Source organism: Cercospora kikuchii, assembly GCF_019650295.1.
Source record: "Cercospora kikuchii DNA, contig_00008, whole genome shotgun sequence".
In the NCBI taxonomy this organism is placed as follows: domain Eukaryota; kingdom Fungi; phylum Ascomycota; class Dothideomycetes; order Mycosphaerellales; family Mycosphaerellaceae; genus Cercospora; species Cercospora kikuchii.
This window is the reverse complement of record NW_025408589.1, coordinates 1,455,053-1,474,584: the sequence shown is the minus strand read 5'-3', so window position 1 is coordinate 1,474,584 and position 19,532 is coordinate 1,455,053. Positions and strand designations below refer to the sequence as shown.

The window sequence follows — 19,532 nt, the reverse complement described above, 5'->3', positions numbered from 1 at the left end:
ACATATGGTTGATCTGAAGAAAGTATGCAGTCGTATTATCTATTACAAGAGATCAGGACCATGCCTTAGATTGATCAATCATCAAGTCGTACATATCATACTCCTACATCATCACTACGCACACTCTTCTCTTTCCCATCCTCGGAATCGAAATGAGTCCTCTCAGAACTCTTGATCAACCACATACTTGACCGTCACGACCACATCCCCCCTATCCCTCTCCCCCTCAGCAAGATGCTGCCAATCCTCCGCCGAAAACGCCACAAAAGCATTAGGACCATTCAAAACCAACTGTTGATTCGGCTGTCCGAACTGTCTATCCCCAACCGTAAAATCGACATAAATATCCCTACGTAACATTTCATATCCCGGCGCCGAACTTACTACGACTTGATGTAAACCGTTTGAGTTGATGGATGATGCGGCTGCGATCTCGTTCGTCGACTCATGTACGATTGTTCCGTCACGCTGGACGATGATGTTGAGGGTGTGTTCGGCGCCGATTCGAGCGCGAGAGCCTCCGGCCCAGGGAAGGCAGCCGAAGGGCCAGCCGCGGCGGACGCACTGGAGGGATTCGTCGTTGATTGGGAAGCAGGTGACTGGTGCTTTCTCTGTAAGTGTATGTCTCTTGCCTCACAGCTTGAATTGATTCACGTACTTGTCGATACGCACAGGCAAAGGAGAATGTAGTTGATGGAGTTGCGAAACATTGCGATTTGTGGATGTTCCTTCTAGTGTCGATCAGTATCTTTAAACTGGCGGATTGAGATGAATTGCAGTGAGATGGAAGCTCAAGAAGAAGGGAAGTGGGAAGCGGGAAGCGGTTTTACGGCCTTAAATACTGTATCACAGGCTTCTGCGAAGGCACCGCGAGTAGCAGCAGTCCCGTCTTGAAGCTGACGATGACATGAGATCCATCGTATTTGGGCCTACTGGCCTCGACCGTGTTCTGAATTTGGAGTCGTGATCAGCTTGTTACCTTGATCTGAGGTCTGTGTTCTGTGCTTTGCATGTACAGGCCACGGACTTTCGGGAGCTTTAGCTGAAGACCGATTCTCGCATTCAATCCGAAGCGATCGTTGCAGCTGTGAATGTGACGCATCAAGCTCATAGAGACGCCTCAAATAGAAATTCGATACGCAGCAAACTGGTAAGTCCGGGTCAGAGTTCCAATATTCCAGTCGCACTAGTGAGGCCAGGTGTAGTTGAGCGTATCGAGTTCTCATTCAAAGCTTGCGGGCTTTTCCAGCGAGGGTCTCGCAAATTCAATGAACGGACACGCCACCATTTCCTTCGAATCGTACAGAGAAACATTCGTATCGAACGCTCTTGGTGCTGTAGCCATCAATCCTGCGGATAACAAGCCGAAGCCCTCTTCCTCTCCTTCCTCAAAAACTCCACCACATCCTTGAACCCCTGGTAATCATTCTTCTTATCCGACACAGGTCTTCCATTCGCATCCCTTACATACCCGACCCCTTTCGCCAACCTCTTCCCAAAAGGCGCACAAGAATCAAAATCCACAATCTTCGCGTTCCCGCTCGCATCAACGCAGACATTCCCCGGATTAATGTCATTATGCGCCAACCCTAACGAATGCAAATGTTTGAGGCCTGATTGGATTTGCTCAAGAAGGTGGTCTTTCTCGTCGTCTGAAAGGCCGACGGAAGCATATTCTGCCAAATTGCAATAACACCGCTTCAGACATAAATGCGTTATGCGTTGAGAGTTTTCTTGAAGTACGCAACCGTAGTATTCTACGATACTTGGATGGGGATGTTTCGACAGAAGTTCAAGGATTGCGGCTTCGGAGCGGAGTTGGTCGGCCACGAAGGTTGTGCCTGGACGAGTGTCGGAGTATGTGAATTGGGGCGCTTTGAGGTAGTGGTCTGACATGGAGAAGGTTGGAGCGCGAGTGAAATCTGGGGGCATGAGGGGGAAGATGTTCGTGTCCGGGACGGGTTCGAGGTATTGGATTACGTCGACGTCGTCCATTTGGGAGATTCGTTGGGGCGATTTTCCGGCGTAGGCGCGGCCGTCCACGAAGGCGGTTATGAGGGTGCACTCGAAGGTGGGTGTGCTGCTGCTGCTGGTGTTGCTGCCGGTGTCATCTTCGGATTCTTGTTCTTCATTTTCTTCTGGTTCTTCTGATGGCGTCCAGATTTCGCGGAGGGAGAACTGGGAGCCGTCTGCGGTTTCGTAGTCCATGTTGGTAGTGTAGTGTTGTGTCTGATTCTGGAGTGGTCTTGTTTCTCGTTTCCTATGCGAAGTGGGTTGAGCGATTGAGTTCTTTCAGTTCAGTGGATGGCAGCAACGGTCGGCAAACACAATGGGCGGCCGTTTCCTCTTGATATCATCAGATCAGGAGATCTTCCGTCTGCACACGCAACGCAACGCATGCACTCATGCACGCACGCACTCACTGCATAGCCGTGCCACCTTCCCAAGGAGGAGGTGCTCCACGGCCAAGGATCCTGCAGTGAGGTGGTCATTCGGATTGTCTTATCTAGGTGATGAATGTCTTTGTCGGCATGCCGTGGAACGAAAGACCTGGTAACATCCTGGTCTCCAAGAACTCCCAGACCACATTCTACGCCGTCTATGCCGAGAAACACGCGCACCAGGCCCGAGTTTCATCTCGCTTGTAGGCGCTTTGCTCCATCGACTACTCTATCTGTGCGACACAACGAACCGCACGCCCTTGTCCATTGTACAACATGAAGCTGCCGATCGTTTCGGCCACTACGTAACATACCTGTGCCGAAAAAGTCATGTGTCGAGTTTCAGGAGGGGCTTATATGGCTGGCGGCTTGTGTCCTCCACGCGGGTTTGGCTGTCATGGCAGGCAGCACCGCGGCGGCGCCTTGACATCCTTTCCAACTTCAAGGCTATAGGCTGAGTAACCTGGCGCCGAGTTCTGTTTGTGAACGAGCGACCGACCTCGTCCGCTAAGCTATGACCTCGATCAGCGCATCACTTACGCCAAAGGACAAGCAGTGTGAAGGTTTCCGTGCGTGGCTTCTGAAGCCCACTGCAAAGCGCGACCAGAAAGAGTCAACATTATGAAGCACACCAAGATCCGCATTACATCAAAGGCCATTCACACAATGCTACGGATCATCGCAAAATTTCGAAGTACTCCCGGCTTCCCAAACCCGCCGAACCTCCAGGTCGGCGTATATGCAGCCCCGCCCTTCCCGAATGAACGTAAACCAAAAAACCAAAAGAGACAAGAACGCCAATGTATCTCTCCAATGCCCTCTCTCCCGAAAGCAAATGTAAGCTCTTTTTCGAGCGTCGTTGTAGAAACCGCCAGCGCCTTCGCTGAATTTTACTCATCATTTCCCCAAGTATTTTTGCACTCCTTTTCTTTTCGCCATTCTTGACGCTTCACCGAGAATGGCTCATCTCTTCTCAAACAAATACAGAATTGAAGTATTGCAGAGCCGATATCCTTGATCCCTGATATTAGTGCATCGTCTGAATCCAATCGACGGCGTAAAGGATACTAGTCGCAACGCAATCCGCAGCAGTAAAATGGGCTCAGGTTTATCTCCAGCTTCCAGATCCTGCGCGGCAACGATTGGTCAGATTCACCTCAGCTGAAGCTCGAAACATAGCCCCAAATCATACAAAAATTGCAACGCATATTCGTTGCGCAGCTTAGCTTCTGATGTATGCGGTCGCACGTGAGATGCAATTGATACAATACCTCCCGTGCCAGAGAGGATCGAATTGCTGCAGCGCCGTCTCTCGAGCAGTACGAACACTGCAGTCAGCGCCGATCAGATCTGGCAGGAATTGCATGCGGGTGGGCGAGTAGTACTACTTCGTCGTCCTTCCGCCGCCGATAGCACCGAAATTCGCATTCGAGCTGCTCGTCTTGGCTTCAGAGCCGATATCCATGTCGAACAGTTCTTGCTCTTCGTCAATTCGTTGGCTGATACTATTGCTGCTGAGGTTGCGATCCATGCTGGCTCGGGCAGAGGTTGAACCATTTGACAAAGTCCTGGACGGCGTTGGAGCCTGTGCTTGAGCGGCGTTGGACGCTGACCTCGCAGCCTCAAGCTTGGTTCTGGCCAAGCCCTGGGTAAGCATGCTCATGCTCGCTTGCGCATGTCGTCCTGGGCTACTGATACTTGGGCTCAGCTCGCCATTCGCGCCGACACCGATGGGATGAGACGTTGGAATAGAGGAGTCTCGAAGCGGCGATCCAACGTGCCCGAGGCCGTTTTGCATTGCTGCACGAGCGAAGACGCTGTTGTATCGCGAGGGACTCGAGGAGTGTGGGCTGCCCACTTTGCTGTCCGAAGATGTGCCATGTCCGGAAGGAGTGCGCCGTAATCCAGAAGTCTCTTCCACATTGCGCGACACTCGGCGTTGTCGATCTTCTGGGATGAGATCGTGTAGACTGGACGGCAGCAGCTCCTCTTCTCTATCGGAATGCCCATCATCGTCTCCTTCCCAGTCATCGAATGGTGGAGGTGCGAACCCTCCGTAGCTTGCTGCAACCATGCCTCCTCTCGATGCACGTAGACGAGTCGAGTGCAGCGGTCTCTTTGCGAACGACAGCGGTTCATCAGGCCCGCTGGGAGGCGATGAACCCATGCTTGCAATCACGTTGTCCATGCCTCCATATGCCGAGTTTTGTAATTCCCGTAATGCCAGATTGCCCAGCTGTGACTTTCGAGGCAGCGAAGATGGTGGTGAATCTACGCCAAAGCGAGACGGCACCGAAGCAGCTAATGCGCCGGAAGGTCCATGGATGGCTGCCCATGAGATGCCGTTGCTGTCGAAGCTGTTAGGCAGAGGCGCATCCAGTACAGACAAGCCTTTCTGCTTCGGTGAAGTAGCGAAGTGCTCATTCGCAGGCGGCGAGCCAAATTTCGGTGATGCCGATGTGTAAGTCACGTCAGGATGCTGCATATCGAAGCCATTCTGGTGACCGTAACGATAGTGTTCGAATTCGGGCGGAACCTCCCCTTGTGATCTTTGCTCGAGTCCCTGTGCCTGAAGCGACAAAAGCCCAGGCGGTGGAGGGCCATACGCAGCGGGCGGTGGCTGCGCGGGGCCCGCGAGATACTGTGGAGGAGGATATCGCTGGTTGACGATTGTGCCGTCTGGTGTGACGTGTAAAAGCATGCATTTCCTCCCAAATTTACAGCCACCTTTCGCAAAGTACTTGCAGGGCGCTGGTCTCGTGGTGGACTCGATATCGTGGGAGAATGGGCACATGGGACCCGCTTGGCACTGTCCTTGCAGATAGAACTTGCACGGAACATGCTGAGTATCTGCTGGCCCGTTAGCCAATATCCAGCGGCAGATGTGTATTCCACCTCGACATACTCTTGTTCTTGGGCGGACTGGCGGCCATGCGCTGTGGCATACCGAAACCGCGCTGTCCGCCGCCATTCCCTATCGGTAAGCCATTCCGCTCCGCCTGCATCCTGGCGCGTTGGCTCGGACTGGCGATGACGTCGATCGAACGGCGCGTTCGAGGCTGCGGGCGACGATTCGAGCTCGTGCTCGTGGGGGCAGGCGTGCGCGAGGTGGGTTGGAGGTGTGGTGCGAAGCTGCTCATTTTGAAAGCCGATTTGACTCGTGCTTCACATGCGCATGCGGGGTGTGGTGTGGCGTGGCTGGCGCCGGCCGGCCTCAGTCCCAATCTTCCGCGTCGACCGTTGACCAGTTCGCGAGACAATTCAAAGTCTTGTGCTCGGCGATGCAAAGAGGACCGGTGAATTCGTATTTGTACACGCGCCCTCTGCTACTGATTAGAGTGGGAACGTGGCAGCTGCATGCATCATGATATTATAGCATGCCTATCGCGCCTCAGAATCAATTGACAGCCCGCTCTGACTCGGCGGACAGACCCTTTGCGTGACCGCCAGCGTAGATTTGCTAATCTCGGCGTCGCTTCAAGGCGGCTGAGGACTGACCCTTCAGTGTTTCGGATGCTCTCAAGTCCCAGTCTCGACGCGTGAAAGCCTGGACAACGTCGAGCAGAGGCAGCGACGGCAGCTGGCCCTACTAATACACGTTGGATGCGGTGAGATGTAGTGCTGTCATAGCCACCTGACGAGCTCTCGAAGCTCACAGGGCTATCATCGGACAAATGTCTCAGGTACTCCCTCCCGCACAAAAGGCCCGCGTGGGATGGAGGAGATACTGGAAAGAGGCCGGATGCGCATAGTCAGGTGGCATGTGACCTTGATGGGATAACGCAAGGCGGTGCTTATGAGGACAAGCAGGATGATGGAATGACATCCTCTCCATGCACTTGCATATTGTAAAAGGCGGCATGGACATCGGAGGTGATCAATGGGGTATCCGGTGGCTTTGACGAGTTCTGTTCGGCATTGCCGACGCGTGAACGACTCTTATGGTGCGCACCTGGAGCGACAGAACGATTGCGCACAAAGCCCCTGGCTCAAGGTCTCACAGCAGGAGCATCGACGTGTCACAACGTGACGACCGGGAAACGAGTTCGATCAAGCTGGGCGGGCGACATGGCCGTCTCTCGGTGCTGATCCGCGCTGCAGCCTCATCGAAGTGTTCAAGAACAACCAGTGCTTGGCGTCAGCACAACCGAGCACTTGTCGACTGCATGGCAGCTTGCAATCGATACGCTCCGTACAAAGATACAAGAGGTTTCCAATGACCCCGAGCTACTCATCTCCTCCGTGGACGTGCAATCTCGCTCCATGCGGCGACGTGTTGCCCTTCATATGCGCAGCGTGGTACTGAAGATGAGCCTGGCGATGCCATGTGAAATATGAATTCGCGCGAGGCATTGCACATGCTAGGACTTGTAAAGCGCTGAAATGACAGCAGATTGGAGAAGACATGTAGGTCCATATGAAGTTAACGGGTATACAGGTGCCTCAGTCGTGGGGCCGTTGCTACACTCCGTTCCTGCCTCGACAAGTCAAGACGTTTGCACTAGCTGCAGGTGAAGCTGGACGCGACTGCACCGCACCGCACCGCACTGTCGCGACCGCGTCAACATCAACACGTCCATCTTTGCTTCTCTCCTTCAAGCCACCACCACCTCACGCTCTTTACTGTCTTTCCGCCGACCACACTCGTTCATCGCCACTCGCCGCAGTCACTCGTTCAGACCGAAGGCACTTCCTCGCCATGAAGCGAAAGCTCGTCGCCGTCATTGCGGCCGCAATTGCGGTCGCTGAAGGCAGGAACTGGAACGTGACAATCGTTGCGAACAGCACTGCCGGGTAAGTACATCTCTTGTTGCCCTGCACTCGACTCCCGCCTCTTCTTGCCTCACGTCTGGATCTTCCGGACATCTCGATTCACCCAGGACACTCGGTCAGACACCGCACTCGTCTCCGTCTCCAGCATGGACAGCATCTCGAATTTTCGTTACACGAGCACACACTTTCCCAGCATCTTGAACAGCATATGTTCGCCTCCTTTCGATATGGCCAGAGGGAAGAGAGCGCAGAACAAGCGGGAGAGCGCAGCCAAGTCTAGCGAGACACCACAAACCGTGTCACTACAGACGTGGCCGGCAATCAACCTGCAAGACCCTCTATACGACATTCGTGAACGCAAGGACTCGGTCTTGGAACAATTTCCGGAGCAGAGTGTGCAATACGTGCAGACGGGGGCGCAAATACTGGCTGCGAGGGCCGGGACCTGTGTGCAAGCTGTCCGCGGAACGTTTGTTCTCACGATACAATGGATCACATCGACCTACTGGTGGAAGCGATGTGCACACCGCGGAATAAAGCCAATACTCGCGTTCCTCATCTGGTTCACGCTTTGTTTTGGATCACTCTGGTTTGTGCTTGATAGCTTACTCAATGCGACTAGGGTGTCTGCCGAATGCTCTGCCACCACTTCGACAGTCTTCATCCCTTACACGGAGACCATTACCGCCACGGCATACCCCCCGACGAACTCGATTGAAGGTGCCGCCGTCGTTTCTAGCTCTTCTTTGTCGACATCTTACACCACCGTCTCCACTATCACGACTATCGTGTCTCGCACCACCACCGTCACCGTGGAGGAGAGCTCCCCAGCTCCACCAGGATTACGTTCGGGAGCGGCCACTGTCACTGCTACTGTGTTCACCACTATTCAAGCAGCTCGAGGCTCGACAGCGCCCTCAAGTCTATCCTCGAAATCTGCTTCATACACCTTTCAGGTCACCAGCGGCAGTACAGTGTGGCTGAGCGGGGCATCACCTTCGAGCGGCGCTTCCCTCAACATCGCCACTTCTTTCGTGACCGTTGTCCCAGTGCCTCTGGCGTCGGCTAGTCCATCGCAGCTCTCTGCCGCCGGCGAGGGCCCTCGAACCAAGCCACTCACGACCTTCACACCGCCAGCTTACAGCTCTACGACCTTTAGCGTCTCGAGCGCGGCATTGACCACCACCCTGACCAGCACCAACTACATCACCCGGTCCTTGTCGAGGGTCTCTCCGCCACCGTCTTCTCGCACTGGCTATACTGGCATCAACAGCGTCGGCTGGAATACCTCCAGCACTCAGACCGCTGCTTCAACAACGGAAGTTGCTAGCACACTGCCACCACGCTTCACCAAGTTCACACGCGTGGTCTACTTTGGTCATGACGATATCACGACGTCGACCAGCACCCAGTTGGTGACTGCCACGCTTGGCGAGGCTGTCTTGCAGACCATGTCGCCTGCAGTCAACGGCTCCGCGTCTTCGACGAGCGTTGATCAGCAACCGATCACCATGACCTACACCTTGGGCACCTCTGCCTTTTCGTACAGCACAAGCATTGCATTTCCCACAATTTCGGGACCCTCGAGCTCTTCTGCTTCTCGAGTCGCCACTATGGGTACGACGGTGACCAATGGTACTACCGTGGCCACATCTATCTCTGGCAACACTCAGACGAACCGCCCCACCAGCTCAGCTTCAGATAAGTTTCATCAGACTATTGGAGCCACCTCTCGATCAGCTTCCACAACTCTACTCGCGTACACGGCGTTCAGCTCCTCCGCAACTTCTACCAAAGCTGCCGATGGCGAGCAGACAAGCCAATCAGGTTCCACAATTGCTCCCACAGCCACGAGTACGGACTCCATTGCGAAGCCTAACAGCACTTCACTGAGCAGCACTGTGATGTCTACTCTCGAATTCCTCTCTGTGCTCACATCGTCTGAGAACAGAGCTACAAATGCAGCCACGTCTACATCAACAGGACTTGGCCCTTCGACTACAACGCCCGCCTTCCAGGGATCGACAAGCATCACACCCTCTTCGGTAGCCTCCAGCCTGACTGCTACTGCTACATCCATCTCTGGTGGCACGGTGTCTTCAACTGTTTCCGCTGCCGATCGCGAATCTTCCTCTACCGTGCGTATTTCCGCTGCTACTGCCACTGCTACAGCGTCTACGTCCATGACGACAGCAGTGCCCTCGACCACCCGATCTGATGCAGTGACGACTGCTAGTGGTTCCTCCACTGACACGAGCTCTACTTTCCGGTCTGCTGGAACTTCCAGCACCGGAGTGGCAGCACCGTCGAGTGTGTCAAGCAGCACTAGCTTCACCACCAGCACACATGCAAGCACATCGTCACAGCGCTCGCTCAACGCTAGTGCTACCGGCACGATAACCTCGTCAGCTATCAACCCTGCTTCAACTTGTGGCGAGCAAGGCAACTTCACGATGAATTTCGACGACTTGCCGATGTTCCGTCCTGGTAGTGCTCGACTGATGAAACGCCAGACAACGTCGTGGAATGCCACGAGTTCACCAAACAGTGGCAACGGCACTTCCGACATAACACAACAGCCTCCACTCAGCCTTAGGCCATACAAGCACATGCTTTTCAGTGGCGGCTATGTTTATGCACCTCCTCCGATCGAGCCCTTCGCTCCAGCCAGTCCACCGAATGTCGCCGTCTTTCTCGCAAATGGCACTGGCCTGAAAGCGGGTCCTGCTCCACCAATGTCGAATGACTTAGAGTCTGGCGAGATCGCTGATGGTCCGTATCATGAAGGCAACCCAGCCTTTTTCTTCGACGCTCACAGTGCTGCTTTGGGTTGTGACAGCCAGACTGCGCCTTGCACCATGGAAGTCACTGGCTACACATGGAACAACACGGTCAAGGACGACGTGCCGACATATTCCAAGAACTTCACTCTGCCAGCATGCGAGAGCTACCGCAACTGCCAACTGACAACTGTGGAATTCCCCGAGACTTTTCGCAATCTCAGCGGCATACGTATGCGCGCAGTTCGCGGTTCTGAGCCTCGTACATTCTTTGCCGACGACATCAAAGCGCGCTGGGCAGATAGCTCGTGTGATGCAGGCAAGACTCGGCAGAACAGTATGTGAGTCAGAAACGCGATGGGCCGCATAGCAAGTTCAAGCCCAAGAGTACAGAGCTTCCGGTAAAGCCGGAGTGCTCAGTCACCAGGTTGACCACATGTCAGAGTAACGAGAGGGCGTAAGCGGTGAAACGTTCTATGCTACACAGTCTCACTGTTGAGAAGATGCATTGAACGCACGTGCGATCTGGCATCGCCTCACAGCTCGTAAGTAGTTGATATTATGAAAACTGTTGCCATCTCAGCTGTTCGCACTCGCTGCGCGGTGTGCTTGATCAAGAATGAGTGCCGCAGGTAGATTGCGACGCTTCCCGCGCAGGGCCAACCAGCTCGATCGAATTCGCGATTTTCCCATAGGTCTATGGTACGGTGCGGCCAGAGCATCACAACGGGATGCTCCACCCATAAATGTGTGCTTCCACCCTGGCGACAAACCTTGCTCTTTCTGCTGCTTTACAGCTATTGCATCATGAGTATATTCATTTGAGCGTTACATCGATACTTACACTGCGACAATGAGACTTGATCTCTCCGCGAGTATGGCTCGCGAGAGCAGGCACATATCGACGGGACGCAATGGCGCTGCAGACCACTCCGCGCAACGTGCAACAAACGGTCTGCAGAGCGCATCAGTCGCAAGCGACTCACACAAAGAGAACGGTTATACCAGATCGACAGGGGATGCTCAGCTGCCGCCTGGTCAACCATACGACGACTTGCGACAGTCTGGAGTCGCTTCTGGCAGTCGAGTGCAGCCCGGCTCACGAGGAAGCGCGAATCGTCCAAGAGCGAGGGAGTCAACCTTCTCTAGGCTCGCGCGACCGGATCCTTTCGCACCAAAGAAGGAGACCATCACGCGCAACTTTGTCCAGCCACTCATCACGACCAAGCGGCCGGAAGAGTCAAGCGATCCTCCTTCTCCCGGTCCTCGTCGCCGTGCGCCTGCCGAAAACAGCGCAGAGATATTCCCGAAATCTACTGTGCGTCGCCCAACAGAGTCACAGACTCCTATATGGCAGCGCTTGGCGCAACATGGGACAATAGCGTCTTCTGCGAAGGGTAGAGGGCAAATTCCAGGTCTAGGCGCTGATTTGCAGGCATCGCCTCGCGAGCTGCTTAATGGCGATCTGAACACTCCGCGGTCGTCCTTGCTGGGGCCGAGGATCGAGAATGTTGGCGAAGACTTCGACTTGACTATGGAGGGCGGCACGGGTGGTGGTCGGGGGCCGGTGAATGGAGCCGGCACCATTGACAAGCTGCGCCAGGACTCTGGTGGAGACGTCGAAGGCGCCGCGAGCGCAGACCAGAATTTCCAAGATGTAACCGGCCCACAGCTGGAGGGTCCTGCGAACATAAATACGGATGCTCGATCTGAAGAATATGAGATGGAATGGGATGGTGTGGATTGGTGGGAGAATCATTTGGAGCAGGCTCTTAACCCACCTAGAGTCCAAATGCCAACGCCAGCGCCTGAGGAGACTGCGAGCATTGCGGAGACAGCACCAAGCGTGAACAGAAGATCTTCGCGGAGAATCGGCACCTCTGCAAGTGCTGAGAATATCCGGACCATGATCAGTGATGCGGTCAGAACTGCATTCGATCAGCACCATAATGCCACGCCAGTACCATGGTTTACTCCCAGTTTCGACGGAACGTCGTCGTCCCATACGCCGATGGAGCGCGTCAGAAGGCAGCGAACAGACCCTGTTGGGATTAAGTCAAGGACGAAGAGTGTAATTGAGCGACTCCTAGCACCCTTCAAGCTTGGTCGGCTAGCAAAGCCGAGTGAAGTAGCCAAACGTCCTCGAAGAATGAGCACCGGTGGCTTTGGCAAACGACCGGCAATAACACCGGATATGGCCATACCAGGCAGAGAGGTCTTGGGCCGTCCTGTGCTCAGCCACGCCAATAGCTTGCGCCCGGGTCACAATCCAGCCTTGATGCGAGCCGGTCTGTCTAACGGACAAGGGCAAAGAACGAGGCCCCCGAACCCGGTGCGTAGTCGTAGGCCATCGTCCCTGTCGGTCATTGGGTCTCCTCTAGAGACATGCGAAGAGGAGGGCCTCGAAGAAGGTAGATCTCCAGAGGGTCATATCGAGATGGACGCATATGAGCCGCAGGTCTATGCCAGCCGCGCCGGATCTGCAGATACAGGTCTCGCTGGCGTCGATGATGATGTGAGAGTTGCTAGAGCAGAGCATTTGCGTCAAACGCATGACGAATTTGAGGCACAGCGTGCAGCGGACATTCGACGGGCTGGATACTCTGGGCGAGGTGACAGGATGCCACGACAGGACCGGGAACTACCGAGGCGCGGCAGGGGAGGCAACAGAGGAGGTGTCAGAGGGAGACCGATCAGACGCGGAAGCTGGACGTGAGGTGGAAAGGCTCGAGACGCGATGATGATATCTGCTGGGCTGCGTCAATGCGAGCTTCTCTTTCTGTGATTTACTTGCTTCTGAGACTGCATTTAGCGGTTGGCGCGATCTACCATTGATACCAAGAAACAATACGTTTCAAAAGCTGAACATGAAGTCGTGAAGAAAGATGGCACTTGCAGGGGTCTTGTCGCTGTTTTGCCGAGGCCAAGCTGTGGAAGCTGATGAGAGATCAACAACGTCACCTTGACAAGTGCCTCCTCTTCACGGCTCTCGATAACACCTAGAGTATATCGCTTGAGGTAGCGTAAGAATCTCTTCAACCGTTTCGATACACTCAAATTCATCTCCAGCACCGAAATCGAACACTGCTCCAAACATGCCACTCACAACACTCCACCTCATCGCATTGGCACCCAACGCCACAATTCCTCAATACCTCCGCGCTCTGAAATCCTATTCCCTCAAACCTCTGGTTGTATCCAAAGTCGTCCGCTGGATCATCAAGCCCGAAAAACTCTCTACCCATCTTCTCAATACAAAATGGAATCTACTCATCATCCTACCCGCTTCCTCGCAAATCCCAGACACATACCTCGGCGATGACTGGGTGGATCAACACTGGAGCATTACAGCCGGCGTCCCATCCGCAATCTTGAAAGATTTCCCTCAGAAGAACGACAAATTACTGCATCCTCAACAAAGTGATGTGCCCGAACTCACAGGCTCGCTGTCGAAGCCGAAAATGGCAAATTCGAGTCAAGGGTTGGAATTGAATGATGATGTATTGTCTTGGAGTCAGTCTTTTGAATTGGGACAGAACGGTGCTGTGAGTATGATGAACTTGTTGTCGTTCAAGCCGGGCAAAGAAGCGCATGAGAGTTATTTGAAGTATGGAAAGGCATTTGGGGAGAGTATTGGGAAGAAGAGAGGTGGGAATGCGAAGATTGTCGGGAAAGTTGTGCCAGATCAGAAGACGCACGGGGAGGATAGGTATGGATGGGATGAGATTGCTTTGGCGCATTACCCGAGTACGTATTTCTGGATTGGTCTACGATGCTGTGCTTGGTGTTGAAGGCTGACTTGTGAATTTAGGTATCCGCCATTTTACCGATATGCTGGCGAGTGAAGACTATCAGAAGGTGAACCACGAGTCGAGATTGCCGGCACTGAGAGATACGTGCATCTTGTGCACGACTGAACTGGATCCGGAGCTGAGCACCGAAAAAGCAAGACTCTGAGTAGGCCATGATTTCAAGCTGTAAATGCAGGTCAGCTGTGTTGCATCGTTCGAAGTCGAGTGAGCACTCACTTCCGCCTCCGCGTCCTCCCTCTCCGCCCCCGCACCCTCCATTACCGCCTCCGGCCCCGCCTGAAAATCCGCCCACGAAATCACCCCCTCCGCCGCCGCTACCGGCTGAGTTTGCGCGGTTAGCATACGTCGTGTTTCCACCAGCAGTAAAGCATGACTTACATGATGACTTCGCTGGGGAGGATCGCAGGGGTCCGCGACGAATCTCAAGGCCTATAATGACAGCCAGTGCCATGGCCTCAGCGAGAGGATCGATGTTGTAGTAGAGCTTCATTTGTGCCACACGCACATGTCCGGCGCTGTCGTTGTCCAAGCTGTGTATGTACGCTGCAGATACCCGACGACTCGGCTCGGTCATGTCGAGCAGTAGCCAGTGAGCCCACACCCTGTCGGCATGGCCTATGAAGTAGCGGGCTTCCGTACTAGTATCAAAATGTCAGCAGCATGTAACCCAACGCGCATCTACATCTGTGAAAGCCATACCGTTGCCAACGGTACTTCCTGGCTCCGACCTCAAATGCATAGCTTTCATCCGTCGTACCATATTTCCCAAATGGCTTGATCTTCGGCCAGTATTTCTTGTCGCATACTTCAGGAATTTCCCTGCCTTTCTTGATGACCGTAGTGCCAGGCACAAAAGGGTCGCCTTGCTTCAGACCAAATCTGTCGGAAAAGTGCCCTCCACTTCGGCAAGCAGCCAGGACTTCCTCAATTCGACCGTCGTTCGACACGCGATGTACGGTAATTACGTCGATTCGATGTTTTGCCCTTGTCAACTTTGAATGATAGTGTAGCGCGCCATTTTGTCGAATGTCGTAGGCGCCGGCTAGACCTTGATAATCCGTGCAGGTGATGTCGTAGGCTCGCTCAGATTGATAGACAGGTCCTGTATACGGAGGCTCGGGTGCCAGTGTCGACCGTCCAGCTCCCGTGGCTGCTTTGCGCCTTTTCTCTCTTTCGTATAGGATGGCTGCGGCAAGAAGCGCTAGACCTATTGGTAGAAGAGAGCTCGGGAGTATGATGAATAGCATTTTTCAAGGATCTTGAGGAGCAGGATCTGAGGGAGGCGGAGATGGGCAGATTCTAGCGGAGAATTGCTGCCGCCAAGCAGGTCATGCCACAAAGACGAGGTTGGTGCCTTCTAGGACAGCGGTCAGTTCTTGCTGTATTTGTCGCTACCTTTGTGAGAGGAAAGTGGCACTGGCTTTGCTTGGGTGAGACGGCCGGCTCTCGCATTCGGTCAACGCGATATCGCACCATCTCCAGTCAGTTGCCTTGAAGCAAGTAAGCTGATGACGGCAAAGAGATCGGTTCGCCAGCCAAGATGTCCAAGGTGAGACAGCCCTATGGCTGTGAGAGAGCTGCATGATTTAGTAAATGAACGACTGCATGAGTTAGTCGACATTGAGCACTGCACATGCCGCAAAACAGGCAGTGTGGATGTCACGGAAATGGGCGCCGGGGCGGATGATGGGAGCAACCCGCGGCAAAAGATGCCAGAAATGCCACGCATCGCCGCACTTGGACAAAAGTGAAGCACTGAGGGGCGAGTGCAAAATACAGCTCATCCTCGAACGAGGACGTCAGAAGGTTTGTTCAGAGATGAATTGCATTTGTCTATGTTTGACTGTACGCAGAAACATCTCTCAGCCGACCACGCTGAAGGTGTGGGTATCACGTTGCCGCTCCAGTGCAGGCATCTTTCCTGAACGCCAGGTTTTTCTCTTCCCAGCTTTTCATGCAGAACAAGTCATCCCATCATCCATGCTTTTTCTAGCGTTGATCGTAAAACGCTTATGCGACGAGCTGGACAACACCACCAGCCTCCTTGATCTTGCGCTCGGCGTCCTTGGAGAAGTAACGGGCGCGGACGATGAGTGGGACCTCTGGGATGCGACCCTTTCCGAGGACCTTGCTGTAGCCGAGAGGAAGGAGGTCGAGGACTGGGGCAGTGTCGGACTTGCCGCCAGCAAGAGCCTTCTCGCGCTGCTCTTGTGGGACGAGCGACCAGAGCTGTGCGTGTATTGTCAGCATGCCCTTCCGCTCTGCGGGATTTGGCTGCAATTCGTACCTTGTCGAGGTTGATCACAGGCTTCCAGAACTGGTTCTGGAGCTTGTGGAAGTATCGCATACCAACCTTACCGAAGTAACTGAGGGCAAAATTAGCGGGCGCGCAAATTTTCTAATTGCGGCATTCTCTTACCCAGGATGGTATTTATCCATGTTGGTACGGTGGTGGTGCTGACCACCAGCAAGACCACGACCACCTGGGTGCTTTCGGTGCTTGCCGACACGACCGTGACCGGCAGAGACGTGACCGCGGCTGTAGAGGAAGAATTGTCAGTACAGGATGTCTGGATTCATTTTCACGTCGCCATTGAGGTTCCGGCGGGTGCGCATCGATGGCGACGTAGACGGTGGGAGTGCAAACGTACTGCTTGCGGGTCTTGGTGAGACGGGTAGGCATGGCGGCGGTGTTGTGTGATGTCGCTGGGTGCTGTCGTTCAAACACGAAGTTCTGAACTTGAAGTTGAGGCAGGTGCGTGTGGATTTTAGCCAGGCTTGGCATCAGTTCTACTATTGGCTCGTGTAGCAGCGGCGACTAGCGGGTGTCGCTTTTCCATCGCTACATCCGCAATTTTGGTCGAACAGCATCCTCGCTTCTGCTTGACCTTAACTTCTAGCCTGGCTAACCGAGAAGTCTGTCAGGTCGCGCAGTTCTGCCGTGTCATGGTGGAGAGAAGGCCAACCTCACTGCAAGAAATCACCCACTCCGCGTGCCATGGTGTCTCGGAATACCCTGTGATAGCTGCACTTGGCTGTGGCGCTGCGTCCGGTGCGCTGGCCGCTTCAAGAAGCCACACGCATTCTGGTCGCAGGTTCGTCCAGCATCGCCTGGCTGCTCACTTCCGGGGGTACGGTTCGTTGCCCTAATCAAAGCGTGGAGTACGTCCAATGCAGCTCTTCACGAGCCTGGCAAAGCTTGCGTTTGGGGTTTCCCAATCCTGAGACGAGATCTGAGCTTCACTACAGTGTTGTACTGTAGGCACTTGAGAGATGTGGCTTTGAAGTCCAAACTGTGCCATATTTCCACACTTACGACAGCGCTCCGAACGCGCTGAAGCCCACCTAGCCAAGATGGTTCTACGAATTCAATACTATTCAAGCAAGCTGCTCTACCTTTTAGCAGGACCACCATTTGTGCCCTTCGCCTCCTCCAGCTGTCGCATCTTCTCCCTTTGACTTCGACTACCGCCCAATTTCGGTCCACTGGGAACCGACGCTGCAGCCTTACCGGAACCGGAAGATTTCTCTACCGCGGTTCTTCTTCTCTTCCGCTCCTGCAAATTGGCCAGGAATTCCGCTTTGAATGCCTCTGCCACAGCTTCATCACGGTCGACGCCGTCGTCTTCTGCAGACGGACCTGGCGCAGATGAAGTCTGATCATACATGGGTACTTGGCTTTCGCCTAGGATTTGTTCGATCATGGCTTCGCGGGCAAGCTCGCTCGGATCTTTCTGTCGTATACGACGCGGCGGTCGATTGACCGCTCTTCGAGTGTTGGGGCGAGGTTGTCGATTACGTGGCCCATCGTCTACCGATGTATCCCTGGCAGTGTCTTGAGATTCGCTCGCGTCTGGGTCACGATGATCTTGCTGTGCATTGTCACCGAGAGTTTCTTGTGTTGTTGGTACTGGCGCCGTTGAGGAACGCAACTCAGCCAGCTTGGAATCTATATATGCCGTCCTGCGCTGTTAGCACTGACTCTTCAAAGCAATCATGAGTAGAACAGATATCTCATACAGGTGTTTATCCTCGACGACCTCCGTCTTTCCTGTGGGCTTCGTGAAACGATCAATCGACGTTGAAACGCTCTCGTCTGTCTTCACGTGCACCAGTGCAGTCTCCGCGGCTGACACATTCTCCGCGGGCTGTACGCCAGCAGAGTTCGAGAATGCGATTCCATGTTTTCGCGCAATAGGACGCTTGACTGCAGGCACTTGACTCGTGAGGTCCATGTCGCTGGGCTCGTGTCCTTCAGGGCTTGCTTCGGGTAAATCATCTGTGTCCGCATTTTGTCGTTTCTTGATTACTTTTCTTCGCTTGTTCGATTTGAAGAGCACTTCAGGTGGCGCGTCCGAGCCGCAGTCCGCCATTTTGCGTGATCTTCACCACGGGGGCGATTGCGAAATGCAGAGCTTTCGATGAGCCAGAACTCGGTCCCACACTACGGAACGGCGTCTGCAAAAGCGCGCGTAGTCATGTCATGATTTTGTTGGTGATCGTGATCTTTGTGCATGGATGGGTGTGGCAAGCGAAGCTGCGCGGAAGTTACGCGCGCCAAGCCATCTTCACTTCTCCAGCGCGTGGCGCTCCCAGCAACTCTCGGACTTGCTTTCACAACGTTCGACATAAAACATTCGTGACTCGGTCCATGTGTGAAGGCTTTACTCCGTCCAGCATTACCCATCAAGAAGTTGCACAAGTGGATGACCTTCGTGTCGGTACCACGGCGCCTCGGAGGCAAAAAAGCTGATTTCTAATCATACAAAGAGCTTGCGGCCGTGAGCCGCGAAGGCGAACTAGTTATACAGGACAGCGTCGTAAGAACAGGAGTTAAGTATTTGTACGAATTTCCTTTCCTTTTCGAGCCGATATAGGTATTCATAGCAGGTCGATAGTGCTACCACTTACCTGAACACCCAACGTGGCTTTTCGAGCGACGGTCCGCAGGATGACGAACTACAACATCGACATCGTGAGCGACACCGTATGTCCGTGGTAAGTCGGTCCGCCATAGGAACTCTAATGTAAAGTGCGTAGTCTGACATCGTGCAGGTGCTATGTCGGCAAGAATCGACTGGACCTTGCGATCAAGCAGCACAAGCAGTCGAACCCGAACGATACCTTCTCCATGACATGGCACCCGTTCTACCTCAACCCGGATGCGCAGAAACACGTGGAGAAGCAGGCATTCTATGAGAAGCGGTTCGGTGCCGAAAGGACGAAGATGATGCAAGGCCATCTTGCAAGGCTGGGCAAGGCAGTCTCTATTGACTTCAAGTTCGGCGGAAGGACCGGAAATACTCGCGACAGTCATCGCTTAATCCAGCTTGGTCTGACCAAGGGGCAAGAGCAGCAAACAAAAGTGGTCGAACAACTATTCAACTGTTATTTCGAGAACGAAGAGGACATAAGCGATCGAGAAGTTTTAATCGCGCGGGGTGTGAAGGCCGGACTACCAGAACAGGAGGTCCGCGAATGGCTAGAATCCGATAAGGGCGGCCCCGAGGTCGACAAGGAAGTTGCAAAGGCACAGTCAGGATTCATCAGCGGAGTGCCAAATTTCACAATCAACGGACAGTATGAAGTGCAAGGAGCCGAGGAGCCGGGGGCATTTTTGCAAATTTTTGACGAAATCAAAGGTCGCGCAGATGGGGCAGGAGTGGTCAGCAACGGCGGCAACACGTGCTAGATGCATATGCGAATGTTGTAACTCCAATATTTGT

At 54.0% G+C, this 19,532-nt stretch overlaps 9 protein-coding genes across 9 annotated transcripts; 4 read left to right on the top strand and 5 right to left on the bottom strand.

The window, feature by feature from the left end:
* Positions 1–1,344: 1,344 nt before the first annotated feature.
* Positions 1,345–2,208, bottom strand: CKM354_001177300 (uncharacterized protein; the record flags this gene model as incomplete). Its single annotated transcript, XM_044807275.1, has 1 exon — positions 1,345–2,208. One exon carries the CDS (start codon positions 2,206–2,208, stop codon positions 1,345–1,347), a length of 864 nt encoding a protein of 287 aa, XP_044663210.1.
* A 1,617-nt stretch (positions 2,209–3,825) lies between these two features.
* CKM354_001177200 (uncharacterized protein) lies at positions 3,826–5,581 on the bottom strand (the record flags this gene model as incomplete). Its single annotated transcript, XM_044807274.1, has 2 exons — positions 3,826–5,291; positions 5,347–5,581. 2 exons carry the CDS (start codon positions 5,579–5,581, stop codon positions 3,826–3,828), a joined length of 1,701 nt encoding a protein of 566 aa, XP_044663209.1.
* A 1,559-nt stretch (positions 5,582–7,140) lies between these two features.
* CKM354_001177100 (uncharacterized protein) lies at positions 7,141–10,339 on the top strand (the record flags this gene model as incomplete). Its single annotated transcript, XM_044807273.1, has 2 exons — positions 7,141–7,235; positions 7,408–10,339. 2 exons carry the CDS (start codon positions 7,141–7,143, stop codon positions 10,337–10,339), a joined length of 3,027 nt encoding a protein of 1,008 aa, XP_044663208.1.
* A 532-nt stretch (positions 10,340–10,871) lies between these two features.
* Positions 10,872–12,710, top strand: CKM354_001177000 (uncharacterized protein; the record flags this gene model as incomplete). Its single annotated transcript, XM_044807272.1, has 1 exon — positions 10,872–12,710. The coding sequence occupies one exon, from the start codon at positions 10,872–10,874 to the stop codon at positions 12,708–12,710; it is 1,839 nt and encodes a 612-aa protein (XP_044663207.1).
* Positions 12,711–13,089: 379 nt separating this feature from the next.
* CKM354_001176900 (uncharacterized protein) lies at positions 13,090–13,951 on the top strand (the record flags this gene model as incomplete). Its single annotated transcript, XM_044807271.1, has 2 exons — positions 13,090–13,741; positions 13,806–13,951. 2 exons carry the CDS (start codon positions 13,090–13,092, stop codon positions 13,949–13,951), a joined length of 798 nt encoding a protein of 265 aa, XP_044663206.1.
* A 31-nt stretch (positions 13,952–13,982) lies between these two features.
* On the bottom strand, positions 13,983–15,053 carry CKM354_001176800 (uncharacterized protein; the record flags this gene model as incomplete). The annotated part of the gene is made up of 4 exons (XM_044807270.1): positions 13,983–14,017; positions 14,068–14,127; positions 14,185–14,444; positions 14,506–15,053. The coding sequence occupies 4 exons, from the start codon at positions 15,051–15,053 to the stop codon at positions 13,983–13,985; spliced, it is 903 nt and encodes a 300-aa protein (XP_044663205.1).
* A 763-nt stretch (positions 15,054–15,816) lies between these two features.
* Positions 15,817–16,489, bottom strand: CKM354_001176700 (ribosomal 60S subunit protein L28; the record flags this gene model as incomplete). The annotated part of the gene is made up of 4 exons (XM_044807269.1): positions 15,817–16,035; positions 16,094–16,172; positions 16,226–16,345; positions 16,458–16,489. The coding sequence occupies 4 exons, from the start codon at positions 16,487–16,489 to the stop codon at positions 15,817–15,819; spliced, it is 450 nt and encodes a 149-aa protein (XP_044663204.1).
* A 709-nt stretch (positions 16,490–17,198) lies between these two features.
* Positions 17,199–18,179, bottom strand: CKM354_001176600 (uncharacterized protein; the record flags this gene model as incomplete). Its single annotated transcript, XM_044807268.1, has 2 exons — positions 17,199–17,769; positions 17,827–18,179. The coding sequence occupies 2 exons, from the start codon at positions 18,177–18,179 to the stop codon at positions 17,199–17,201; spliced, it is 924 nt and encodes a 307-aa protein (XP_044663203.1).
* Positions 18,180–18,757: 578 nt separating this feature from the next.
* Positions 18,758–19,498, top strand: CKM354_001176500 (uncharacterized protein; the record flags this gene model as incomplete). The annotated part of the gene is made up of 2 exons (XM_044807267.1): positions 18,758–18,804; positions 18,862–19,498. 2 exons carry the CDS (start codon positions 18,758–18,760, stop codon positions 19,496–19,498), a joined length of 684 nt encoding a protein of 227 aa, XP_044663202.1.
* Between the last annotated feature and the right edge of the window lie 34 nt (positions 19,499–19,532).